This window comes from Bos mutus, chromosome 13, assembly GCF_027580195.1.
Source record: "Bos mutus isolate GX-2022 chromosome 13, NWIPB_WYAK_1.1, whole genome shotgun sequence".
Taxonomy (NCBI): domain Eukaryota; kingdom Metazoa; phylum Chordata; class Mammalia; order Artiodactyla; family Bovidae; genus Bos; species Bos mutus.
In genome coordinates this window covers 18,530,702-18,558,584 of record NC_091629.1, presented here as the reverse complement: position 1 = coordinate 18,558,584, position 27,883 = coordinate 18,530,702, and the positions used below count along the sequence as shown (strand labels likewise).

Here is a 27,883-nt window from a genome sequence, read left to right as displayed (position 1 = left end):
CATGCGCCGTGGGCGGGGCGCCAGGGGTCGCCTAGGCAACGGGCGCGCGCCACGCCCAAGCCTGGAGTCCGGGAAAGGAGGGGGGAACGCGCGCGGCAAGATGTCTGTCCCGGCCCCGCCCCCGGCCCCGCCCCGCGGAAGTGCTCGCCGACACCTACGAGAGCTGATTGGCTCTCCCGGCTGAAGGGCGGAGCTCGCGGCAGCGCGATGCGTACTTCCGGTTGCCGGGTTGACATGAAGAAGCGGCGGCGGCGGCGGCGGCGGCAGCGGCGGCTGAGGCGGCGGTAGCGACGGAGCCGAGGTTTGCGGCGGGACTCGGGGCGGCGAGCGCGACGCGGCCTAGAGCGGCAGACGGCGCAGCGGGGCCGAGGGAGAGGCGCGGCAGCCGCCCCTGCCCGTCATGGAGATGGAGAAGGAGTTCGAGCAGATCGACAGAGCTGGGAGCTGGGCGGCCATTTACCAGGTGCGGGAGCGCCCCGGAGCGCTGCAGGCCTTTCCTGAGGCCTCGAGAGCCTTCCCCTCACACACCGCCCCCGGCCCCGGTCTCCTTGTGCGTCCCGCCCTCCGCCTCGGCTCCCGCTGCTTGAGAACCCGGTCGGACGGCGGCCGCGGCTGGCGCCCTGTGTCTTTGTCCCCCGGCGGGCCTGCGTCTCTCCCGGGCCTCGCAGCCCCCCGTTGACCCCCCACTTTCCTCAGGTCCTCCAGCCCCGGCTGACCGACCTCGCGAGCCTGGAAGCCGCCGGCCTCCGCTCTCGGCGTGAAGCCTCCCACCCCGACCCCGCCCCCCTGCCCGGCCACTCTTTGTCCCTTGGGGTGGTGGGCAGAACGCCGCCCGCCCCCCACTTCCCTTCCTAGACCGGACCACCGCGGACTGCCTTCCTTTGTCTCCCCGGGGGGAGAAGGGCTCTTTTATATTTCCTCTCCCCCTAGTCGCCGCCGTGCTGCGTCGAGTCCCAAGGATGACAGTCCTTTCCCCTTTCCTGTTCATTCATTTGATGGATTTGCATCCGCGTGCCTCTTACCGTGCTAGGCACCGCGGAGGCGCTGGAGGTACTGTTTGCTGAACGAGACCCGCGAGATCCTATCCACCCCGGTAGCTTAGAGTCGAACGGGGGCCGTCAAACACGTGAACAGATGATTTCAAATGGTGACAGGGGCTACGAAGAAAACAATATCAGCGGGTCGAGAGTGACTTCAGGGGAGAGGGGCTGTCTCAGAGAAGGGGATCAGGGAAGATCTGTCAGAGGAAGAGGCATTTGCTCTGTGCGCTCAGCCCTGAGAGTATCAAACTCAAGCGCTTTCCAGCCAGGAGGTCTGTAGCACCCACTCCACTGGGGCCAAAGGGTTACCCCGTGTCAGGCAGGCAGCGCGGGGGGAGGTTAGCGTTTTTACCCTCTCGAAAACAGCATCTTTTTCTCCGGCGAGCATCCGACCCTTTGGTCAGGGTAAAGATGATGATGTCTTCCCAGTCCTCATCTCCTTGTGGGCTATGGTGGTTCATGAATAAAAACTTAGGGAGGTGGGGTTTCTCCCATGTGTCTGCATCATCAGATAGAAAAGATGAAGAGGTCTGCTTTCAGGAACAGCTAAATCCTGTGAGGAAAATATGTTGCTCCTGATTAAATGTCATTGCGGGGGTTGTGAGGATTAACCAAAACCACACTGGGTATTTTAAATAAGCGATGTACAGAATAGAGAGATGTTGTTACTTGTGTAAAGGGAGAAGGCTGTTTTCGGCTTATAGGCTCAAAAGGCAAATTGTGAGACCTATCAGCTGGTAGTATTAAAATCTATTTTGAGCTCCACTTAAAAAGGAAGAAAGCTTTAAGCAGTTCTTTGGTATGCTCGACTAACAGAAGCCTTTTTTTGGCAGGCTTGGTTTCATGTGGATTTGCATCAAGCTCATTTGACAGGATTCTTTTTACTTGCAATGTAATGTATATTAGCTTCTGATAGACTAATGTTTATAACCACTCTAATTTGTCTAAGTACGGTCGATCAATATATAAAATTGTATTGCATGTCTGGTCTCTGAGCTGAATGAATTCCACGAGTGACTCTGAGAATGTGTAGACAAGTTTTCTGCATCAAATTTAATACACTAAAGTGATTTTAAAAGACAAAACTCTGGGTCTGAAGTGTTGAAGTTGATTATGACGTACCCCGTCTCAAGTAGGGGTGGCCTCCAGGAGTTTTGGAGGAAAATCTTTTATATGGAAACTGACTCAGTTGGCAACAACAAATTCATATTGTAAAAAGCCTTTGGTTGAATTTGATTTGTTTTAGGGCAGAGTGAGAGACCTGTCACGCAAACATTGTTAAAACTGTGCTAAGCAAGCCACTAGCATGGAGCATGGTCTTCAATTAAATTTCCCTCATTGTTTTAAGTTTGTCTACCACCTTGAAGTCCCATGAGTTACATGTTGAGATTTCTCTAGACTCATAATGGATTGCCACATTTCTGGAGGTGGTTTCTTTTATCTTAGAGAATTATCCACTCAGGCTTTCTCACCTTTGCAGTACAGATATTTCTCTTTTACAAAATCGAAATTAGAAGCTCTTTTCCTTCTTATCGTTAAAAGTGTTAACAGCCAACTGTGGCATTTTAAAACAATGTAGAATTCAAATGACCTTGAGTTTAAGGTGGCAGATTTTCCAAAGTATGTGTCAATGTACCGAAACCATTATTTTTCAGAAATTCAAAGAAATGTGTTTATGGTTGGTAGAAAATGGAAGTTAAAAATATTTTGTGGCATGTCACAATGAAGGCAACTTTCTACCAAGCCACTTTGAGCTTGCTTAGTCTATTGTGATTTTTAAAATAATACGTAATTTTTGTAAACAAAGCAGTGCAGTTATTTCTCACTATACTAACTTCTAACTAGAACAAAAAGATGTAGAAACTCGGAAACAATGGGAAAAGAACAAAGGATGAAGTAGACTTTTACATGCTGAGGAATGTGGCGGCTTAGGAAACAAATGTTTCAAGCAAAGATTCTGTTTGTCAGTTTGATAAAGTGAGTATAACTGGTTTTAGTCGTTAATGCTAATAAACAGCATAGACATTAATAAGCATTTAGGTCTCTAAAAAGTCAGCTCTGAAAGCATGTGCAGGTGGCTTTAAAAGTTGTTTTCTATCACTTAAACGGTCGTATGTCTGGGTTGAAAAGTGGAAGTAATACATAGCGGGCCCTGAGTGCTCAAGAGAGAAGAGACGGGAAAGGGATTGGTTTTGGAGCCAGAATGAGAAGAGTGGGCTTGAATGAATGAAAATCGGAAAAACTATGCACTTGTAATTTAAAGCTGGGGTCAGGTATTTTCACTATTTCTCTCATCTCTGATTCTTTGATTCTGTGACACTGTTCACAACTTTTCAGTATGAATGATTTGATTGTCTCAGATAAAAGAGATTGCAACAATAGCTTGTGACTCGAAGGCAAGATTTATTCTGTGTTAGAGGCAGGCTTTGTAAAATGGGCCACTCTTCCAATTGACATTTGTTTTTATAGCTGCTTTCATTGTGAAATACGACTTAATGCCTGACTGTGTTAAAACCATGTTATAGCAATAGTCCACTAAAATTCCTCACTGTTCTATACTTGTTGTGTCATTATAGTCTAAGGTGAACATTAAAATTTCCTAATAATTTTTTATGTAAATCTATGCTCTTCAGACAAAAACTGTGCTTTGTGCAGAGGAAGAGATCTATGTACTATGACTCACTTCAGTTAAAAAAAAAAAAAGACAAACGGAAATAACATGGAGAGCTTGGGAAGCCCTCGTCATCTTGAGTGACCCATTAGATCTAAATGTTCTCTTGTAGCCCTGGTTTGAGTGCACTAAATTTAGGTGTCTGATCCCCACTTTGGAAACATGCAAAGGCGCTTGTAATTGTCTGGACTCCTCTTAGATTAACAGGGGGCACAAGTAGAAATAGTGAAAGGAAGAATGTTTTGCTGTCATTATTTGTTTGACATCACTGATGTATTTATAGGAATACTTTGGTTCTTTTGGAAGTACATCATAAACCATACCAGATGGTTCTAAAAAGTCAGCTGGCGGATAATGTGTGTGTGCGCACACGCGCACGTATGTGCTTAGTCGTGTCCAACTCTGTGCGACCCCATGGACTGTATCCCGCCAGTAATGCAGGGATTTTCAGTTACCTTCCATTGGGCTCCAAGGTCTCTCCAGTGCATTTTGCATTTTAGCACAAATAGCTCTCCCAAATCTATTTTTTTTAATTCTGGTATTAAGTAACGTAATTAATGTATATTGAATTTCATGATAAATCTTTAAATTTCCTGTAGGGTTTTTTCAGTCTCTAAACCGCGAAATAACTGCGTCTGCCCCGTGCCTCCCCCGCCCCGCCTTTTTCCTTTTTCTGAGCTGTCCGTTCTCTGATCCTTTGGATTGCGGAGTCCTTTTGGCAGTTTTCGTCCCATGCTGTGCTCTTAATGGCATGCGTTTTTCATCAGCCTACCTGATGGCGTGTGAGTTTTGCACAAGCTGGCGCCCCTCCCTACAGTGTTTCTGTTAATTCGTTCGTGGTAAGCAGCTGATACTGACTGCAGAGAGGCTGGGCGTGTTTCCTTGTGCTGGGAACAATGGGAAGTCCAGCTGGGTCTTTGTGTCCAAGACAGTGGAGTTTGGTACCAGTCATTGGGTGCACGTTTTGAATATCCAAGAGTGCTGGGAACTTTGCAGTGGTTCTTGATTCCTCTGCCACATCTCATTGACTGATCACCAGGACATGCTTCCTACCATCCATTGGTCTCAGTTCTCAGATTTTGCCTATGCTGCTACCATTTCTGGTTTCACATGACAGAAATTCTAGTGAAACCAGAAACATACTAATAAGGTCCCTCAACCATCTCTCCACATCTTCCCCCGCCCTACCGGATGTAGTCTTCACATTGTCTCTAGAGTAGTTGTGTTAGAAACAGACCTGAGCCTGTCCCTCCTCTATTTACTTCTACGCTGTCGTTTATCTGTGAGGTCCAGACTCCTTGGCGTGGCAGCCAGGCTCCAGCCTTCCCCTCCCTCCCACACACCTTTTATTCTGGCCACCCTGGAAGGTGCAGTCTTCTCAGACACCCTTCTCTCTCATTAGGAACAGCTAAATCCTGTGAGGAAAATATGTTGACACCCTTCTCTCTGTCCCTTGGCTCAACACTCTGTTTAGGCTGCCAGTCCCACTCTTTCTGGCTCAGACACATGCCCCTCACACTAGATTTTGGCCTTCTCATTTGTCTGCATCCGCACACCTTCACACCCATCTCTTTGAAAGCCCCATGCTCTCACTGGAGAGGCTTCTTCGAACCCGCGCTCATCTCCTGTAGAGTCCAAGCTACGGAAGTCAGCTCTTCCCCCTTTCTCAGTCGTCTTGGCGTGCTTTGCACCGGCCCTAGGGTGCCTTAAGGAGTGCTGGGGTTGAATGGACTGTCAGCGTTTGCTCTGGGCCCTGACAACAGACGAGTCATGGTTCCCAACTCACATTCTCAGGGAGGAGGAATGGTAGACACACACATTAATAGATTAGCCTGTGTCGGTACTGACAGCAGAGGCCACGCAGAGAAAACCAGCACGGTGGGAGCCATGGCTTGACGAGGCAGTTTGGTCCTGCCTACTGTGCTGGCTTGGAAGAAAAGCTTGGGTTCTTACCCAGTAGGAGTTCACACCACCAGTGTGTTTCACAGGAACTTTCAGTTTAACAACAGATTTGTCCTTGGCCTGGGGTGAACTTAATAGGAAACTTGGAGGTAGTATATTTGTCTCTCTAAAAATTTTTGAATTACTCTCTTCTCATCACTCTTGACTTATTCTCACATGCCTTCCAGAAGGGCTTCACATGTACCTGGTTTGTAAAATATGTTTTGACTATGGTGGGATTAAAAATATGGTTCTCCGTAAAGTAACCCTTTTAAAATCTGTGATTTTTCTTTTTTTTCCCCAAAGTATTAAAGGCAAACATTTTTGGCCTTTGATCAGACCACACTTCTGGCCAAGAGAGTAGTTGAATCTTTTGGTTTTTCTCTAGTCAGTTCTAACACTTAACTAGGCAGACTGGGTCCCTTCCCTGCTTTGAGCTTCAGTCCCTTCCTTTGTAAAAATAATCCTCGACCTAACTGACCGCTAAGTTCTCATCAAGTAATAAAAGTCTTTAATGTACTCACAAAGAGAGTTTAGTGTTCTTGAAGTAATCTTGTAAACACTGCAGTGGTTACTCAGTTTTGTAAGGTGTGTGGGTGTCAGTGGATACAATTAGGCTCAAAAATGCATGAAAGTTTTGTGAGTATAGTTCAAGAGTCAAAAGAATCGAAGCTTTTTTCCCCAAGAGGTATTGAAACCTTTTTAATAAGTGGGCTTCCTTGGTTCAGTAATGTGGGAAAATGAGTGGCACTGACATGTGAGCTACGCTTGCAGTGTTTCTCGAAGTAGCAATTGGTGGTTTTTCCTGTAAAGATAGAGGAACTGATTCTTGAGAATTTACGAAAGACTCAGCCCCAGCTAGGCACACGAAGAGTCGCTGCCCTGTATGTTGTACTTTTAGAAAGAAACCTACATCTGGTCTAAATTCATTTGAAGAGTATGTTAGTATACACAGCTGCCATGTTTGGGAACAAAGTACCTGAGGCTCCAGCATTTGAGAAAGAATGCTTCACTTTGGGCTTCAGAGTTGCCTAACAGCCGCCCTCCCCTTTCTCAAGGCAGCTTGATGTAATCACAAGTGACTTACTGACAGTCTGTAAATTCTGAATGTCTGAAAGCTAGGAATAAGACCATTTCCCACGTAAGATCTTTTCTTTACCGAAATAAATAGCCAAAGGAAAATCAAGCGCACACACAGACACTCCCCCCGCCCCCATCAATCAGTCTTGAGACTGTGGTGCAAGTCACACTGCAGATAAAAATAACTACTGATACATGATTTTCAGTTTTCTTCTTTTTCAATTTGTGACCTGATTTAATTTGCAGTTCCAAATGCTTATGCTTCTACCGAGGCTGTATGTAAAGTTTTACGGGTGGTTGTTGTGGTTTACTGGCTAAGTCGTGTCTGACTCTTTGTGACTCTGAACCGTAGCCCGCCAGGCTCCTCTGTCCATGGGATTCTCCAGGCAAGAGTACTGGAGTGGGTTGCCATTTCTTTCTCCAAAAGTTTTATGGATACCCCATGGTAATTAGATTTGGTACTTAAGGAGTTCTGCAGCACAGAATCACACAGTCAGCATGGCTTATTAGCAAAGGGACCCTTAAGGATTGTATTTTTCTCAGAAAAATACACATATTCCCTACTACTCTTAATCTAGTACTGTGCCAGGAAATTGTGAGTCCTTATTGAAGAAGGTTAACCACTTGTTGAAGCAAACCTTTGGGCCCAAGTAACCTTGTGTCCTGGGCTCTTTTACTTGCAGAGCAGGCTTCCCAAAGACTGAGTGAGGCATGCTTTCTTTGACAGATGAAGAAGGAAGAGCCTCGGTTGTGTTTGTGGCTTTTGTGGGCCAGCAGCACGACTTGCAAAGATAAGATGAGCATGGCAAAACTAGGGCTCCAAGACTGCGCTTTTCTGGTTTATTAGTGATTGGAGAGGGAAAACTCTCCCTTATAAGCTCTATTACTCTGTTATTAAATGTTCTCCCCCCTGACTTTTTTCTTCCCACCTAATGGCTTTGTTATTGGTACAACTCTTCCTTTTGAAGAATCACATTTAAAAATTGCCTCACTGAATCCCAGGAAACAGCTTAGCTAACTTTTATTCTGATGACTACTGATTACTCAGAAAATTATGCACTGCTGTGAATTGCTTACAGGAAGGTGAACATCAAGTAATCACTCCAAGTAGTTGGAGTTCTCTGAAGAACAGGGGGTCACTTAAAAATGTCTGCACGTGAAATCACTTCTGAATATAACTTCACTCAGGAGAACAAATAGGCAAGCTGCATTTGTCATAATAGGGTAAATTAGCTTTAAATTCCCTTGGTGGTTAAACATTTGTCGCTGTTATATTTATCTCTCTTAGACCTTGTATTGCTTCACTGTTCAGAGTCAGGCCTGAGTTTGCTTCTGCAGGGATAAAGGTGAAGTATGCTTCGGTGGCTAGTCAATATTTGTGTGGCCTTCGCACAGAGAGAAGAGGCCTCTCAGAAGATATTCAGAGGTGTATTGGAGGGAGTTTTCTGGTTTTTGTTGTTCTTGTTCTGCTTTATTTTTACCCTAATTTGAACTGTTTCTTGACAGCATCTTAGAGTTGAGTGTCGCCAGTGTTCTTCTCTGTCGTGTGGATGTGCTGTGTATGTGTAGTTGCTCAGTCGTGTCCGACTCTTCTCGACCCCATGGACTGTAGCCCACTAGGGTCCTCTGTCCATGGGGATTCTCCAGGCAAGAATACTGGAGTGGGTTGCCATGCCCTCCTCCAGGGGATCTTTCCAACCTAGGGATCAAACCCAGGTCTCCCACATTGCAGACAGCTCCTTCACTGTCTTAGCTACCAGGGAAGCCCAAGAATACTAGAGTGGGTAGACTGTCCCTTCTCCAGGGGAATTTCCCAGCCTGGATGCCACTTCTTGGATCTTCCCCTACTGCCTGGATGCCACTTCCTTATTGCCAGGGTCTTTCAGATCATCATCCTAAGAGGTGGGGTGAAGGGGTGAAGCAGAGTGGTGCAAGATCAGGAAGTTGCATTAAGCCCCATCGGGTTGACAGGCACAAAGCCTGTCTCTGGAGCAACCCTCAGTGCACGGGGTGAGGTGGCCGTGGTGTAGGGCCAGCCAGGCCACATGTCTCTTGACTGTTGGTTGAGAATCCACGTCCCCAGGATGTGTGCTGTGCTCTCAGGGGCCCTTCATGTGCCTGTCATGGTGCTGTTTCTAGGTGTATTTAAATACTCCTTCATGTCCTGCTGACAGTTTTTCTTAATGCACCCTAGGAATATTTAGTGCCATTAGCAGAGTTTTATCGCATCTGTCCTCATCATAGTATCCAGGTCTGCTCCTGTGCCTTGTTTTCCTACTTACTGGTAAGAATGCTTTTCATAATTTTAGTAGTAGTTTTGAAGAATGCACAGTAGCAGTTGGTAAGTTTTATGCTCATCTTTTCTTAACCACTTGTTTCCATCCTTTTTGAGCTTGAACTTGCCTCAGAAAACTTACCAAAATGTAGTCATCACTCAGAATAACTGTAAAAAAAAATAGTTGAAGTTTAACAAACTGGTACCTCCTCCAGCCAGGAACCCATATTTGTCAACTAAGCTTCCTTTTGCAACATGTTCCACTACTTGTTATTGTTTCCCAACAGACTTTGTTCATTGGAGGACGATGTTCCTTTTGAACGTAAGAAATAAATGGCTGGAGGAGATGGAGGCAAGGTTTGGTTTGCAGTAGGAGTCTGGCATGTCCATGGCTCTTTGTGTGAAGTGCAGCTGGAGATGGGTGTGGTCCGTCATCTAAAATTTCCTATCTTCAGTTTGAGGAGGTGGTTACCCTTCTAACCACTGAAGAGCTGCACAGTACATGCTATTTTATTTACAGGGAGAGACTTGGCTCTAGTGGTTTCCCCTGTACTTGCCTTCGAAGTAATACAGTGTCATTCTTTGGTAATGTTTCCATGTCAGGCCCACTTTAGAAGGAAGAAAGGATACAGCTGAAGTTAAAGGATTAAATTGGCATCACTCCTTTAGTTTTGTAAATGCTTTTAATGTTTGATTTTTGTAGGTTGATCATAAGGAAGTGATAAGTGTGTTAGGTTATTTGTGGTTTGAGCTAATTTTAGTCTCCTGTTCACAGCTTGCTTTGTATCCTCTGACATTAAAACATGCTTTCTTAGAAAGACAAATTTTGAATGTAGGACTCAGTCTATATTCTGCACTTGGCTACATTTCAAAAGCATATTTTTCTCAGCATATTTGGTAGCTGGACACTTTGAAGCATAGCAGCTTTCTTTTAAAATCATCGATTCCTTTGCTGAGTAATGTCTGTCCTTTTCCAGCAGGTAAATTAGATTCTTTCCTCCAGGCGTGGAACTGCTGCTCCAGGACAGCAGCTAAGAGGGTATTTTTTAAAAAGAGTCTGTCTGATCCTGGGATGTAACTGTGCATAGGAAACCTTTCCCACCCTGTCCCCTTCATTAATGGAGCCTGTACTCCTAAAGACTGGGCTTTTGTCTCTTTTCAGTACTGGTTAGGTTCACACAGGAGTTTTGCTTCAAAGCATTAGTTCCAAGCTGCCTTGCTCCCCACCCTTAAGGAACCACCCTGAACCACCCTGATATACCCCCAGGGACTTGTGAGGTGATGGAAGGGAGATCACGGGGTTTGGGTTCTGGGTCTGCCTTCAACTATTGTGGGACCTCAAAGGAGTTAACATTCAGGATCAGAAAAAATGTAGTGATTAGACCAGATAACCTTACAGCATGACTGGAATCTAACAATCTGCACCTCCGTGGTCAGATGAAGAGCCAGGAGAGTGGGACAACTTTGCTGGGAAAAGCGGGGCTTTATGTCCTACGGCTGCTAGATTCAGGAGCCTTCTGTGTTCCGTGCTCCCCCCTTATCTAACAGTGAGACAGAACTTTAAATTTTCATATTAGCTCAAATCAAAACTTCAAAGACCTCATTATGTCTTTAAAAATAAAGAATGCACTCTATGTAGGCATAAATTGATTATTTTATAAAATGACCCACTGCCACGCTGACGAATGCAGTTTCTTCTGAAATTCTTCTCATGTCTAAAGAGGATTATTAGATTTTTGTAATTGGACTAATATCTCCCATTCAAGGGAGAAACACACGGTCTGATCCATGTTCTGTGCTCATTCATAATGAAACCCGGTATAGCTAACATTTACTGAAGTCTGTTGTATGCCCCAGGCACTGGGCAAAGCACTTTACATGCAGTGCCATTTATTACACACCATAAATTGGTCTTTAATAGCAGGAAATGCTTTAGGAGGACAATTAGGTGTCAAAGCTTCTATGTTCTTCCCTGCCTGAGGTCTCCCATGTCCTAGATCAGCTTTACAACGGCCTGGTGGCCGTGCTCACACCGACGCACCACTGCAGGCAGGGGATTGTGCTGTGCCTCCTGGGCGATCAGCACCTGGAAAGAGAAGGTCAAGATTGTGACCACTGTCCGCATTTCTGACCTGTTCCTCGGCCACGAGGTGACCGCCCAGTTATATTGGGCTTGGTCCACACAGTGTTTTAAAAACAAGAGGAGCTTGAACTTTTGTCATTGTTGGTAAATCAGGAGGAATCACATACAAATCTGGGTTTCTGACTTCTCTTGAAAATCATCTGCAGGTCATACGGTCTGAACCCAGCGTGATAGTGGTCTGGTGGGCCCAGGGGCACCACTCCCGCTAACTCCACACTAGTAATCTAACGCTAGTAAATGTGTATCCTTCATTTACCACAGCTCTCCAGTGGGTCAGCCTGTCCTCTCTTGTATGAACTACCCAGCCCTTGGACCCTTAGATTTGAACCTCTACTCCAGGCTGGGTTTTTTCCTTAGAGTTTGCTATCAGCATTAGAATTAAGATGATTTTTAAGATGATGTTTCCGCTTGTAAGTAGTACTGTCATTAGATGAAATCAGAGCAAGGGAATACGAGCCTGAGATGTGGTGGCTGGTGTCCCAATGCCCGAGGGTGGGCCCTTGACACTGAAAGCCGGGATGAGACCCTTAAGCAGGGCTGCTTTCCTCCCTGCCCTTCCCCTCCCTCTCATCCTCTGTCCCCTTCTGCTATTCTGAGGAAGCTGGGAGCTGCCGCCATTTTTCCACCTCGAGCAACTGAGTGTGACTATATTTTTGTCCCATGTTCAATTATTTCCATGAACTATTTTTGATGATCAACTTGGAAATTAAATTGGATAGTCCATGTGGGACTTGATAAGAAGAATGACTTGCCCAAATGTATTGCACTGAGAAATCTAAGAAGTAAGGTTTTTAATGACTTGCTTTGTGACCTGGTTAGGAATGATACCATTTGTTGTGGGTCTCAATTCATGAAGTTTCTTTCTCTACCTTGTATACTCTAGCAAGAGATGAAAAAAATGATAGCCATGATAAGAAAATATATACATATATATATATATATATATATATATATAAAACAGACTAGATGTGAGAGGTCTCTATATCTGTTAGCAACAGAAGTTCATATTTATTGTAAGAGATGCTGTTTCTTTGATCTCTCTCGAACATCTGTTCTTCCATAGAGCTGTGTTCTATGTAATAAGTCAGAACAAGCAATAGAGGGGAATCCCTGGTGGCCCAGTGGTTAGGACTTGTGCTTTCACCCCCACTGACGTGGGTTCAGTCCCTGGTCAGGGAACTAAGATCTTGCAGGCTGCATGGCGCAGCCAAAAATAAATGCATTTTTTTAAGTACAAGCACTAGGTAGGGCAGATTCTTTACCATTGTAAAACAATTCGGATCTTTGTTCTAGGGTTTATACCTTTTCCCTTCCTAAAGCTGAATCCCAGAAGGACAGAACTGACTCAGTGTTTCAGCAGCCCTGAATCTGTGACATGATGGCACTGCTCATTTCATACCCTTTTGTATACATGCAGTTAAAGTCAGTAACTGAAGATCAGTTTCTCCCTGAAGCTTTTAGCTACCCTTCATTTCCTCTTCTGTTCTCTAGTTGCACACTCCTCTCAGGCAGAGCCCATTCACTCATTCAAGTACATGAGCTGGGAGGCAGTGAGGATAAGTGGTGCGCGAGAAAGACACAGTCGGTCCTTGCTCTTAAGAAGCTTAGCAGTGCAGCTAGCATGGGCCGAAGAGAGACAATCCCAGTTCAGTAATGAGCGCGCTCTTGGCAAAGACCTGGGCCCTGGGGCATTCAGGAGAAGGAACAGCAGGCAGAGGCGCTCTCAGGAGAAACAGTTTATTTGCGTCACATCTGGGCTTCCCTGGCGCCTCAGTGGCCAAGAATCCACCTGCCAGTGCTGGAGACACGGGTTCGATCCCTGATCCGGGAGGATCCCCCATCCCTGGGAGGATCCCCCATGCCCCAGAGCACCTAAGCCCATACACCACAACCACTGAGCCTGCGCTGTGGAGCCGGGAACCGCACCTTCCGAAGCCTGAGCACGCTACAGCCTGTGCATCGCAGCAACAGCAGCCACCGCGGCAAGAAGCCCTGCAGATACTCTGCAGTCTGTACAGAAAACAGCGTTACATTTTAACATGTAAAATCGTTTTTAAAAGACTCTTTAAATATAAACTTGACTCACTAAGAGCAAATTGAAAATATGTGGCTATCCCCCTGATTTGCAGATGATACTTTAAGAATAAAGGTCTCATTTGTTCATTGTGAACTTTAAAGAATATTTTTAATGGTGTTGGCCAGCTCATGCCACTATGTGGTCTGTGTTAGCGGTTCTCTATAAATAGATGGCTTTGTTTGAGTGATTCTTTCATGTCTAGTACCTTGTAAAATAAGTTTGCCGATAATTTATCCTGGATTCAAATGACTAAGCGATGGGCTTTAATTCTTAGGCATTTTAACATTTTGGATATGATTACAGATTCTGAGACTTTATGATTACTTAAATTTAAACATACAAATTACCATCTTGAGCAATTCTGAATGAGTTGCTGAATGTTGTCTGTTTTCTATTCACATACTTACTAAACTCATTCCTTGCTGTGTAGGAAGTCAGAATTAGATATCTGCAAACCATTAAGGTTGTGAAACATCTATTTTTCCCGTTTTCTAATTCTGGCTATGAAGATCATGTATCAAAGTAACACGGGATTTTATTTTTTAAAGAATAATTGTTGATTACTAGTTGTCAGAGATTTGAAAAGGGAAGAGTTTTTCTTACTAATGGGTGATGAAGTAGACTAAAGGAGGCTTTGACCATTTTTCTTTTAATAGTGAAGGAGGATGTTTACGTGTGCTTTTGGTTTTGTTTGTCCTCCTTCCAGTTGTATTTTGGAGTCATCTACGTGTCACTGAATGGATATACTACAGAACATCCATAGCAGTAGACGTGTGGAGTAGAAAAACACTAGTTCACAGACCTTTCGCAGAATCACTAAGCACAGCAGTTAAACGGGCAGAATATCGCCAGGCGTGGGGTGATGGAGCAGCTATTTTAAGATGGAAGTGAATAGGAAAGCATCATAAAAATAGACCTTCAATAGAAGTCCAAACTCTGGACAAGACTCCAGTTCGTTGATTTTGCTGTGTCTTTAGATTTGCTGAAGACAGTGAGAACAGTTAGGGCTGGAAGGGAGGTGTAGGTGGAGGGTATATCTTAGAGAGGACCCCAGCAGGGATTCATCTCCTAGTCAGTAAATCACCTTTGAGGACTGGTTTAATTACTCGCCTGCATTGTGCTGCTTATGTTTTAAGTAGGCCCCTCTGCATCCCTCCGTCTCCCCTAATTTTCCTGGCTCCCAGCGTGTCCTCTGTCCCACGGCTGCGGTCCGTGCGGACCACGTCAGTATTCGCTAGGGCTGGCCTCCTGCCATCCTCACCTTGTACGGTTCGTGTCTCTGCTTTCGGTCCGACTCCCATAGGCATGCTGTGGCCCTTAGGGTCATCTCTGTCTTTGCTGTCTTGTTAGACTCAGACCTCCCACTCTCCAGTCATAGCACCCTGTGCCTCCACACCCCCTCCCTCAGTTACTTCCCTCCTCTGGGTTTACTCCTTCAGCCAGATTTTCAGCTGCTTGTTTCCAGCCCAAGCCCCCTTCCCTCCTTAGGCAGTGGTCAGTCCCCTGGAATGCTGCCTCTCTAGTATTCCCACCTCTCCCTTTTGCCCACCTTCTTGCCCTCAGCACACCTGACCAGCTCCGCCGTGGACCAAGCCAGCCACCGGCTCGTCTTTCCCTGGGCCCCCGCTCCTAAGTGCTATGGAGAAAATCTTCCCCTTGTGCAGATGGACCCCTAGGAATCTGGTCAGTAACCTCAGATCTGTCTCCCCCAGCTCCTGGCTGTCAGGTCTGAAGTTTGCCAGCCATCCTTCAAACCTTATTTCTCTTGACGGGAAAAAGGAGCTTTGTTCCTAAGACAGCCCTTATATCTGTGCTCTCCACGCCTTCCCATCCTGCCTCTGCAAGGCATCTTGTTCTGACAGCTTTGTGACACTTAGGTGTGTGTCCTTAGCCCTCTGTCTATTTTGCCATCTTTTTTGAACCACTTAAACATTTGCACACTTTCTCTGGCAGCAATTCCCCCACCATCAGCTCTTTCCAGTTGAAATGTTTGAAATAAATAGGTCACTGTGTCCATTGTTCACCTCCCGGTCACTCCCCGACCCAGGGAAGCTACGCTCCACCCTACCACACCGTGAAAATAATTGTTCACAAGGTCACTGTTCGCTTCCTTGTTGCTAAATCCAACGGATTCTTTGCATCCTTATCATAACAGCACTTAACACGGTCGACCCATTTGCTTCTTGAATATTCTGTAACCACGGTCTCCACCGGGCTCCTTTCCTCTCCCTTTCCTTGATGTCTCCTCCCTTTCCAGCTGGTTAGTCCCAGCCGCCCTCCTGCACTCCTGGGCTCCTCTGCTGGGGGAGCCCCTGTGCATCCCCCACACTGCTGCTTTCATCTGCCTCTCTGTTCTTTGCTGTTTCAGGTGTTCACCCAGAAGTCGTAACAGCCCCTGAATTCAGAGTGGCTCCCAGACGGCCTTGGAGTCGGGCACAGCTTCCAGAATGAGCATCGCTCCTGAAATGTCAGCTCGCTGTCCCCCACAGGGCCTTTGTGTCTGCTGTTTGCTCTGCCTGGAACATTCTCCCTCACCAAGTCTTGTTCTGCCTTCCAGTGCCAGCGTGGGCATCTCAGGAGGCTTTCTCAGACTTCCCCGACTCCCCCATCCCTGTACTTCCGCTTCCATAGCACTCTGTGTGGTGACACTGCAATGACACCCATTGTCCTGTAATTGCCTGTTTGCGTACGTATCGCCAGCTAACCCGTCTTAGAAGTCTTCAAAAGGGCAGGACTGGCTGGATTGCTTTTGTTTGAGTCATTTCTGTCCCTTAGTACCTGGTATAGTGCCGGGCACATAAAAGAACCTAATACGTAGTTCCTGCCTGAGTCGATGAGCTGTGCTCTTTGGGTCCGTGAACTGGAGACTGGTTGATAGGGAGGCACTGACTTGGTAAGTGTTGTGCAGACCATGTGTTACTGACCCACCGTCGGTTTAGCACACACTTTGTTTTCTCTCTGACCTTTGAGAGTGTGTGTGGAGCCACCCCCTGCTCCACTGAGATGAGAAGCCCTTCTGAGCCGGATCCGCGTGGAATTCTTGGTGTCCTTCAGTGCGCTGCATGTAGGGGGGCTTCGTTCCAGTGGTCCTCATCTCAGGTAGATAGACACAGACACACGTAAATACACCCGCTGGAACTGTGTCTCGCCTGTAAACCGCCTTTGTCCTCCTCAGCTGGTCCTGCCTCTGGCGGTGCACAGCCCTCGCCGCTTGGGAGGGGCCTTTGCCCTGTGGCTTCTCAGTCCTCGTGTTCCGCATGCTGGCCAAGTACGAGCGTCGTCAGCCGGGGGGAGTCTTCCCTCGTTGAAACGCCTTAGGTTTGATAGCTGCGACTGACCAGTGCTGACAGGAAATAGAGGCATTTGTTGAAAGCCAGAGTTGTCCTCTTGCAGGATGCAGAACTCCTGTTAGCATATGATTTTGTGGTTGGTTTGGTGCTCCTCTATAAAAGTAAAGAATTGGGCAAAAATGGGAGGAGCGTGCTTGGGTCTCTAAAGTTAGATCCTTTTTCCTAAGTAATTTGCCTTTAGAGTTTCATTTGTTTGGAATTTCCTGAGATTTTGATCTTGCCAGAAAATTTCCAGCAAAACAAAATTCTGGGCAGGTGAAGAATTTGCATGTGAAACGAAATCATTTTTTTTTTTTTAACTCTTTTCTTAACATATTATCCTTGGTTCAACCCTGAAGGTTATTCTGTTTTTTGTGACTCTCAACTTTTCCCTCATTTTGTGGTTCTTTCGAAAGGAGTGGTATTGTTTGAATGGAGGAGAGGAATAAAAATAAACGTAAAAGCCTTATTCTTGCCTAGGCAGGCTTGGCTTTACGGCTTGGAGCGGAATGACGTGTCTAATCTGGTGAAGAAGGGGTATTTTGGATTGGTTTGGCTTCTTGTTGGGTTTGATTTTTTTTTTTGAAGGTTTGTCTTTTAAACTGGAATTTTTATGTGAATGTAATCACACGTGTATAAACACCCTTAGTTTCACAGTTGGCGTCACACATTTCTGTTACCTGTATTAAACACAAGTCATTGTGGTGAATGGCGTGAGGCAGGGTTGTTTTTTCGAATGAACCGAGGCCTGGCGTGATTAAGTGGTCGTAAAGCAGACTTGTGACCAGAGAGTCCTTTTCTTCCTGGTCCAGCGCCTTTCCTCCAGATGCGCCTCTCCCGGAGCCCGGGGATGCCTTCTGTCGGAGTAGCGGAGTAGAGGGCTCCTGTTGGCACTGCTGCACTCTCCTGCCTTCAACCTGCTAACCTTGAACCCTCATTGCTCCTTACAGAAGTTGTTTTTCAACATGAAAGTACCTTTAAACAAGTTTGAAGGCCAGAGGTAGACCAGTTGAGAACAAAGTTGAAATAGCATTAAAGCCAGAGCTGTTGGCAGAAGTCTTGTAAAATGTGTTGAAGATGGTTATGGGAAGCAGGAAGCATTTCTATCCCAGTAGGTTGGGTTCAGGCATACTAACACGGTCCCGGGTTGTGGTCTCCGTTACCGAGTCCCCACTCAGCATCACATTCTTTGTCTTGTTTCCCCCTTCCTTGCTTCCCCTCCTCACCACCCTCTTCCCCCAAGGCCACTGCAGCCACCGGTAGCAATTAGCCCCATGTTGGATCTCAAGGCTGCTTCCCTGAGGACACGGGGCCAGTGGTGTTGGCTGTGGGCGTCGGAACCAAGCTCTGCGGGTTCTCGCGCTGTGGCCTTGGGACATTTGACTGGCTGCAAACTAGCAACAAATGATACTTCCACCGTCTACTCTGTAGTTGTTTTCTGCCTCTGTGTTTAAGGCCGGTTGAAGAGGATGGATGATAGAACCAAGCCTGTGTTAGGCTTGCCTAAGCAAGCCTGCAGCACTCTGGAGAAGGAAATGGCACCCCACTCCAGTGTTCTTGCCTGGAGAATCCCATGGACAGAGGAGCCTGGCGGGCTACAGTCCACGGGGTCACAAAGAGTCAGGCACGACCGAGCGGCTTCACTTTCACTTTCAGCAGATTGGGAGAGGTGTTCATGAACAGCCGGAAAGCTGGGTGCAGCAGCCTGTAACAGAACAGGCTCCGAGGGGCCAAGTTCGGTGTCCACAGGTTTTGTTTTTTGTCTGAGTTTTAATCTCCCTGTTTTGTCTTTTTTAAATTGACAGGCCTCAGATAAAAGGCTGTGGGCGGTCTCACGTGTCGTGGAGTACCTGGGTGTGAGGCTCCAAGTTTATGACTGTCCGGAGCGTCCCTTAAATCTTACTTGGGTCAGTTCACGGGAACAGTGTTCAGATGGACTTTTCCGGCTGGCAGATTCTAGAACGGTAACCAAGCATGAAAGTACAGACAGTCCCTAATACGTAAACGTGTCCAGTACAGAAGGTGGAAAGTTCGTTGTTCGTGACACAGAACGTTGTTTCTATGGAATCAATGCGGTGGTTAAGGTCCAGACTTACCCTGGTACCTATTTAATCTGCAGTATCCCTGAAGTGCCCATATTAATATGTGCTTTTCCCGGACAATTATTATATATGATGATTACTATATATAATATTTAATATTATGCGTAACAGTGATTTTAATAGAAATCATCCCAGGCTCCATCTGGGAGGTAGCGTGTGTGTGTCTGGGGGAGCGTGGAACGGGTGTGTTAACGTGTCCTGTTCTCATGCGGCCTCGGCACTGGAAGTAGTTTTCTCCTCCCCCCCAGGTAAGGATGGACTCCCATGGAGTTTAGGGGAGAGGCTGGACTCAGGGATGCGGGGGGTAGACTGGAGCTTGAGGAATTGATGAGGCTGGTGCTTCTGGGGCTGGAGAACAGCGGCAGCTCCCGCAGCACTTCTCGGGCCGGCCAGCTCTTCATTGTCTTCTGGGGTCTCCAGACATTGGCCTTTTGTCCTTGGTTACCTTTTTTTTTGCTTGGACCAGGATTTTTGCTTCTGATCTGCACCTGAATTTCCTATCCGAGGCTCCTGTTTTTGAAATAAATATATAGTCTTTTTGAGGTTTTCACAATTAAATGCTGTAGCAGAGTTGTCACCTGTTAATTTTGCTGTGAGAAATTGTAGAGTCCCAGGTGACTAAACTTTATAAACTGTACCTGTATTTCAGTTTCATCTCCCCTGATGCGTATCACATTGCAGAAAATAAGAGCTTTTATAGTTAATACTGAAACATTTCCCTTGATTATATTTCTTTTTTAAGACTTGTTTTCAGGTAAGACCTTTTCCTGACAGTACATGAAGCTGTACAACGCACTTCCTACTTAAACCTTTGGAAACTGTCCACAGAGTCCAAGATGAGTCCCTCAGGCACCTGGGTAAACCTCCAGGCAGGTGACCTCTGTGGCCTCCCCACCTGATGCACAGAGATCTTCACGGGCAAGGACGGGCAGCGCGAGCCAGGCCTAGCAGGCGGGGCCTAGAGAGCGTCTGAACGGCTCCGCAGGCCTGGCCCTTGCTGCCTTGGAGAAAGTTTGCCTCCGGGGCTGTCATCTCCCATAAATGTCACATTCCTCTCCCTGAACCCACAAATAGCCAGCTTGCACTTCATCTTCGTGCTCAACCAAGCAGTGCTGAGATGCGGGGGCCTTGGGCTGCAGGCTGGCGGCGTAGTCGCCCTGGGTGTTTCCATTTAGCAGCTGGCTGCTTTTGAACTGGCTTGTGGAGAGCTGCAGGGCACAGGTTCCCTGCTAGCTCACGTCCAGCTTATTGTCCCTGACTGGACGGCTGCTGTTTCACTTCTCAGCAGAAAGGGACACTGGGCCTACCCACGCACTCGGAAAGGAAGGTGTGATGTACCACTCCTGAAAGATTGGGTCTACCGTCATCGTAAACAAGAGGGGGGTGGGGTCAGGCGGGGCTGGAGGTGGAATGTGGCTGCTCCCCAGAATTATGCATTGTTCTACAAGTGCGCTGTGGCATAGTGTGATGGAAGCTTCTGGCATCTTATTCCTCTTAATAATCATAGCACAGAAGGGATGGGGGAGTGGGCTTGTCTGGCTGTGGAAGCTGTCATATTAAACAGCACTTTTTGCTTTTAACAAGTTTTATCCAAATGAGACTTTAGGCTTTCTCTCTCAAATTTACTGGCAGTTTTTCTGAAAACATCTAATTATTTTGCCAGAAAATCACTCAAGGACAGCCCTTTTTTTTAACCTATGCAAATATGTTGCATTCTTTTAAAATAGATCAGACAGAAATGGGTTACCTGTAAGATTTTATATATTTTCTAATGCATTCTTTTTATATTAGATACATTTCTGTAGACTTTCTTATGCTCTTATTTGAAGGATGTATTTTGTAACATAAAGCACTGCTTTATCTTGTCTTAATAAGCTTGATAAATTTTTTAACTACTAAACATTTTTTTGTATGTTGTGAAATCCCCTGAGTAATTATAAAATCAGCAGACATTTGTTTACACGTTAATATATGTATCTATTCCTCCTGCTGCTGCTGCTGCTAAGTCACTCCAGTCGTGTTCCTAGTTGCACTAAAACCCGTGTTCCTAGTTGCACTAAAAACCTAAAGTAACCTTCAGTTCTTTAGTTTTCCCTTTCTTCCAGCTGATTGCCAAGTCTTCCGGCTTCCTTCTTGAAGTGTGCGTCTGACCCTCTTCTTTCCTCATCTTCTCCCCTTGCCTCCATTCAGGCCCCCTCCTCTCTGGCCGTTACGGTCCCCTTCAACTGGTTTGGGCCCTTCACTTCCAGCCTGTCTTTCATGGGACGAGAAGGGATATCCTTGTCCTACTTGAAGACTTCCAGTGGCTCCCTGTTGCTGGGTCTGGCGTCTCCAGATTCCTTGGCCTCACCTAACACAGGTGCTTAAAGCCGGTCTGCGGAGGGTGTGGCCTGCTCTGCTGGCTAGCCTCCCCCACCACCCCACCCTCTCAAACCCTTCTCACCCTGTTCCCTTTGCACTTCAGACCGAGTCATCGTGGGTGCTGGATCTCCTGTCTGCTGAGAGCCTCCTTTCGGCTCACAGGCCCCACCTCCGTGGAGCACATGCCTCCTGCTCCCAACGCCGAGCTGACTGTCCTGTTCAGTTCCCTTTTTTAAAAGAACTATGGCAAATATTATGAGTATGCTTTCTCTGTTACCTCTGTGAATGCAGTAATTTTCCCTTATCCACCCGAGGAATCCATCTCCCTAGAGGAAAGTTAGTATTGGGTCCCAGGAAGGAAGCCACTGAGAAAGCATGTATTCTGCCTAACATGCCAAATAGCACTTTTTTTTTTTTTAACAGCATGTTGCTCCTTTTTAACAATTCCATTTTATGTGAATTAGTATTTTTCTTCTATTGCTTATATATTATTTTCTTCTTAGCTAGAACATGAACCCTCCAAGAATATGGGATCGTGCCTTTCAGACCTTTGTATCCTCAGGACCAAGTGTATCGTGGCGTCTGGCTTACTGTCACCTTGTGGACCTGTGTCGTGCACGCGTTAGTCACACTTAGTTAAACTGTACATAGTGCCACAAGCAAAAAGAGAAATTCCTCTGAGTACCACATTGTCCTGTCTGACCACGCCTTGATGTCCTCTGCAAGGAAGGGGAGACTGCAGGTGAAAGAGAAACAAAAGAAGTTAAGATCTTTAAAATATCTCAGGCTTCAGTGTTGACAATTCAAGATCTTCTCCCCCAGTGTTTTAATCTCAGTTGCATGTAATTTTTGCCTCATCGCAAATTATAGAATTTAGTTGCCATGTGAGATGGATACCTCTGTACACCCTTCAGAAATGTTTATGAAATTAAAGAAACCACATTAAGGACTCAGCACTTAAGGGTAAGCTACCTAACAATTATTCACTAACAGAAGAGTTGTAATTTTCCCTACAGACCATTATGCTGGTCATCTATAAATTCATATAAATTATGTTGACACTTAATTCATTCCAGCTTGATCGGGTGCCCGTGGATACCAGGCAGGACACTAGGCAGTGACACGTGCACAGGCGAGGGTGATCGGAAACACGGCCTGTGGTCTCTGTAACAGTCACAGCAGAGCGATGACATGAACAGTCACGCAGACTATGACTTGCGGAGGAAAGTGCCATGAAAGAAAACTAAAAGGTGCAAGGAGAGTGTTGAAGAAAGGGCTTTAAGCTGGTGTGAAGAGGTCAGTGAGTGCCTCGGCGAGGCTTACAGGGTGGGGTGGGACAGCCTTTTGAACAGCAAGGGCTTAGCAGTTTTCAAGAAAGCAGGGAAGACATGCATGGTCTAAGCACTGGTCTCCAGAGTATGTCACCTCCTGAGATAATGACTCCCGGAAGTTAATTGTTCACTTGCAGAAAGTAGGACCTCCTCTTTGTTTATAGACATTTTAAAATTACGGATTTGTCTTATATTAGAATCCCGTGATTTGTTGAAGAGTACTCACATTGAGATTTTATATAATATTTTGAGAATACTAAAGTATTGATCTTACCCTTTTAACCCTTATTAAGAATTCTTTATTTTTCTAATGTATACTATATTTCATTATACAGTGATATGTTTACTATGGAAAACAAAAAAGAATGAAAGTTTTCTTTATCCCTATCACTGCACAGTGTAGGTACTATAACCATTTTGTCTATTTTCTGCCAATCATTTTTAATTGAAATTTTTATTGAGATAATTAGATTCATGTGAGAAATAATATATCCCTTGTACTCTTTGCCCAGTTTCCTCCACCTTGATGCTATTATGCAAAAGTGTAAGGCACTGTCACAACCAGGATACTGACATTGATAGCAGTTCGTCATCTTATCAGGTTTCCTCGGCTTTACTTGTGCTCATTTGTGTGTGTGCTGTTTTCCATAGATTCTTGTATTAGTAATGCTATTTTGTGGTGTGATTTCCTTCCAGTTTTTTTCTTTTTTGCCCTCAAAAAGCATCTCCTCTCCTAATCATATATCCCTCTCATATCCTTATGTGCTTTGTCGCAACTTGTTTTAAAAAGCAACTGCCCATAAGGGAAATAAGTAGATTGAGAACAGAATTGTCAGTCTGAATGTACTTTACCAGCTTACTGATTGTCTGTAGACAGTTTAGCCAGTTTACAGTGTCTGGCCCTGCTACTCAAAGATCCTCTGGGTGGTTTGTAACGAAGAGAGAACCATTTAGTGCCATTCAAAACAGACCAAAGTGTGTCTGAAAAAAAGCCTGACAGGGATGTGTAAATGCCAAGTTGCCTGTAATTTAAGCAGAGCAAAGTAAGTAGAATAAACATATACAGGGAAAGTACAGGTAACAAAGGAGGCTTTGAGAATTTTGCTCTTATTTCTTGAGTGAATAGTCTTCTCATTAAGCCAGTAACCACTTGCTTGCTGCATGTGCGGTCAGTTGATTTTTCATTAGTCATATGATTTTCATACGTGGTCTGGTTTTTGGTATTGTTTGAGTTTTCTCAATGGGAATATATTACCTTAATAATCAGAAAATACCCCCAAGTTTTCAATTTTGGAGTAAAAAGAAACAGTAGACATGTGAAAAGTAAGAAGGAAATTGGTTTAAAGTATCTGAGTTCAGGAAGCATGAATAGAGTGGGAGAGAAGCCAAGATGATTGATGCCAGTCATGAAGCTGCACAAGGTCGCTGAAAGCTCGGTGACCAGACAGACCGCTTGGAGAAATTTCACAGGAGGAGGTAACTGCCAAGGGCATGCACATGGAAAGGACCCCAGAAGGAACACGAGGCGTGAGTGTCAGTTTAGAGTTTGGAGAGTGAGAGAAGAGAGCGCCTTCTTGTCCAGAATAGGATCTCAGTGGACGTTAGGCTCCCACTGATGAAAAAGAACTGTTCGGTTCTGGCTAACCTTGTTCAGCAACTCTTAATAATTAAGATTTAATAACGTAAGAATGTGTGGAAGGTACTTCAACAAGAGAATCTGTCTCTCAAACCTGGTAAAGTGGTGAAGTTTTTTTAACTAATTGTTGAGTCACTAAGTTGTGTCTGACTCTCTTCGAGCCCTGAACTGCAACACGCCAGGCTTCCCTGTCTTTCACTACTTCTGGAGTTTGCTCACAGTCATGTCCCTTGAGTCAGTGATGCCATCCAACCATCTCATCCTCTGTCATCCCCATCTCCTCCCACCTTCAATCTTTCCCAGCATCAGGGTCATTTCCAGTGGGTCAGCTCTTTGCATCAGGTGGCCAAAGTATTGGAGTTTCAGCTTCAGCATCAGTCCTTCCGGTGAATAATATTCAGGGTTGATTTCCTTTAGGATTGACTGGTTTGATCTGCTTGCTGTCCAAGGGACTCTCAAGAGTCTTCTCCAGCACCACAGTTCAAAAGTGGTAATTCTTTGGTGCTCCGCCTTCTTTACATTAGAGAAGGAAATGGCAACCCACTCCAGTGTTCTTGCCTGGAGAATCCCAGGGACGGGGGAGCCTGCTGGGCTGCCGTCTATGGGGTCGCACAGAGTCGGACACGACTGAAGTGACTTAGCAGCCGCCTTCTTTATGGTCCAGCTCTCACATCTGTGCATGGATGTGAGACTACTGAAAAAGCCACTGCTTTGACTAGACGGACCTTTGTCGGCAAAGCAGTATCTCTGCTCTTCAATACGTTGTCTAGGTTTGTCACAGCTTTTCTTCCAAGAAGCAAGCGTCTTTTTGTAAGGTGATCTGATATTCCTATCTCTCTAAGAATTTTCCACAGTCTATTGTGATTCCCAAGTCAAAGGCTTTAGCCTAATCAGTGAAGCAGATATTCTTCTAGAATTCTCTTATTTTTTCTGTGAGCCAGTGGATGCTGACAGTTTGATTTCTTCTATTTGCAATGTGATTGATAAACCCAGAAAATGCAGTTTTAGAAAAATTACCTGAGTAAATGAAGGTAGGTTAGATGGCTGGATAACGAGATTATATTATAGACTAATACATATATTGTGGGCCCGTCTATGTAAAAACAAGTAGTAACAATTCAAAAATAATGAATTCATTATTTAAGAGTTCATTGTTTTGTGTGTTTGGAGGAGTAGATAGTGCTAGACTGTTAACGCTGGTGAAGTTTTCCATTACCTTTATATTGTATACACTGGACATGTTTGTATAATTCCTGGGAGGGATTTTATAAGTTAAGTCTTTGAGTATTTAGGGATGTTTGCATTTTCTGATGACTCCTTCGACACTCATGTCACTGTTCTGTACCCTTGATGCCCTCAGTTTGGAACTGTTCCTGCGATTCCCTTCTGTGAGCACTGTTGAAGTTATGTAGTAGTCAGCTGTTCTCGCCTTCCCTCTCCCCCAGCATCCGATGGGAAGTATTTCTGGTTGGCGTCTGAGAGACCCTCAGTTAGTATCCGCCGCTAATTGCCCTTCCTGTTCCGCCCTCCCGGCCCCTCTGGAGGTTGTCCCCGAGCTGTATGCACGCTGCCCGCCGCACAGCCGTCCTTTTGTCTTAGGCCTGCTCTGTTGTTGTTCAGTCACTAAGTCGTATCCGACTCTCCTCAATGCTTACAGTCATTGCTCCTTAAACCTTTCTTGTCATTTCGGTTGCCTGATGCTCCTTCTCTACTAGGTTCCTTGGGAATGGTTTATAGAAATATTCTGTGAATTATCAATGCATATTCCTAACAGTTTGCAGCGTTACTATTTGAAGACCATTTTATCTATATAAAAATCTTTGGATCACATGTTATTTCCTTCAGTAATTTAAATGTTGCCCCACTGTATGTCTCACGGTGTAGAGCGCTGCTGTGGGCGTTTGACGGTCTGGTTTTTTTTTTTGCCTTTTAAGTGATTTGGTCCTTTTGCTAGATGCGCAGAGGAGTTTTTTCTTAACCTTTTGTATCAAAGTGTTATCATTTATTAAACTGTGTCTTGCTCTTGGTCATCTTGGGTCATTCTCCTCCCAAATCTGTGTTCTTTTAATATATAGTTTCAAATCTTCTTTCTTTTAATTTCAGGAGAGTCTTAAATTCAAAGTTGCAGTATTTTCTTTTGTTCCATTGTTTTGATTTCCTTCTCAGGGACTCAGCCTGTTGTGTGTTTGTTTGATTTTCTTGTTCTATCATCTGTTTCTTTCACTTCCTCAAAAAATTTTTAAATCTAATTAGCTTTTAAAGTAAAAGAAAAATTGTTAAATATAATTGCACGTTTAAAAAATACAATTTCAAACTTACACAATTAAAACAGTACAGAGAACCTATTTCTCTTTGGTTATGTTTTTTGGAAAAAAATTTTTTTTAACTCCACTATATCTGTTTCCTTGAAGGCATTAAACATGTATGTTTGCTCTTGGGTTCTCCTTGTTTTATCTTCATTTCTGAAAATACTTCCTTCTTTTCTTTTTACTTCATCCCCGCTTTCTTGCACTAACCTTTCGAACCCTTCTGTTTTCCGGTCACTTTGTTTGTGAGTTCTCATCCTCATTCATACTGTTCTTCCTGAGCCTCTACCATGTTCTTAGGGTCTTCTCAACTTGGGTTAGTTTCATCTTTTGTGGGCCTCTTTCTGGCTTGCTCTTCTTTTCCGTAGGGGTATTTTTTTTCCCTTGTTCTCTCGTATAGTAATGTTATGTGGAACTTAGCTGTTCCTTGTCTGTTGGCCATCTTTAAGCACACAGTTTCCTAGCAGTTTTGAGGAGGAAGGGGTGGATCCCGTGGACGGCCTAGCTCAGGGCTCTCGGGCTCCCTCTTCAGCTGCCTTTGTGAAGTGACTTCTGTGTCTCCAGGATCTGCTTCCCCTGTTCCTCCTGTTGTTACCTATTATCTCAACCTTCTCTCTCCTCTGCCCCTTTTGTCCTTACCGTGCTCGATGTGGTCTACTCCCAGAAGCCTCTCGGTACAGGCTTTGTCTAGGAAGGTCTTAGTCGGGAGAGTCTGGAGGGCCTCCGGGTACCTGGGGGAGGGGGAGCCTGCTGATGCCTGTGAATCGGAGCCTGCAGGATCTGCTCCGGGTTTGGCTGCACACACGGTCGGACTGTCACACCTCCCCGTGAGGCCTGATGCTTCGGGGTTCTCCTGATCACAGCCATCAGAATCCCCCATGTCTGGATCCTCCCTCCTCCCATACAGTGCAGTGCCACATGGGTCTTAATCACTGGCTGTCCCCCACTTCCTTGCACTTTCAAAACCCTAAGGGGTTTGTTGGCGTTGTTGTCTGAGGGTTGTCTGTCGGTTTTGCCATCCTGTTTACTTTTATGGGGGAGTTCGGGGGGGAAACCTGTGCTGCTGCCACTGACTTCCCAGAACCGTAAAGCCAGAGTAGTCTCTCAGAAACATGCATCCGATTGTAGTGTTCCTCCCTGCTTAAAAGAATTGAGTTGCGAGGGCCCTTCATGCAAACTTTCAAACATATAGAAACAGATTAGTGTAACGAACCCCTGTGTATTTGTCACCCAGTTTCAGTCATTATAAGCTCATGGCTCATCTTTTTTCCTCTGTAGTCCCTACCCATTAACCCCTCCCAGCTCTCATTTATTTTGAAGTATATCCTAGCATCATAATAAATACTTAAAAAAGAAAAATTGAACACTTAGGGATCAGAGGAGCCAGAGCCACATCGCCTTTGGACTTGGGAAGGAAAGGGAAATGTCAGGGAAAGCTGACATTAATGTCCAGGGTCTGGGCTGAGGCACCGTCAGCCCGGTCATACATGGACAGAAATTCGGAGTGCGGCCTCTAGGGAGCTGGACATCATGGCATGCTCTGCTAGGCAGGGAGCTGGGAAGACAGCACTTGCCCTTCCTGCCTGAATAT

General features: G+C 45.4%; 1 protein-coding gene across 2 annotated transcripts in view; it reads left to right on the top strand.

Moving 5' to 3' along the window:
* The first annotated feature begins 214 nt into the window (after positions 1-214).
* The window catches only part of PTPN1 (protein tyrosine phosphatase non-receptor type 1), a 63,439-nt gene continuing 35,770 nt past the window's right edge, over positions 215-27,883 (top strand). For both annotated transcript variants that reach the window (XM_070381048.1, XM_005899625.3), the window contains exon 1: positions 215-463. Coding sequence is in view for 1 of the 2 variants with exons in the window: in XM_005899625.3 (XP_005899687.1) it covers positions 401-463 (63 nt within the window). In the remaining variant the exon portion in view is untranslated. The remainder of the gene's footprint in view (positions 464-27,883) is intronic.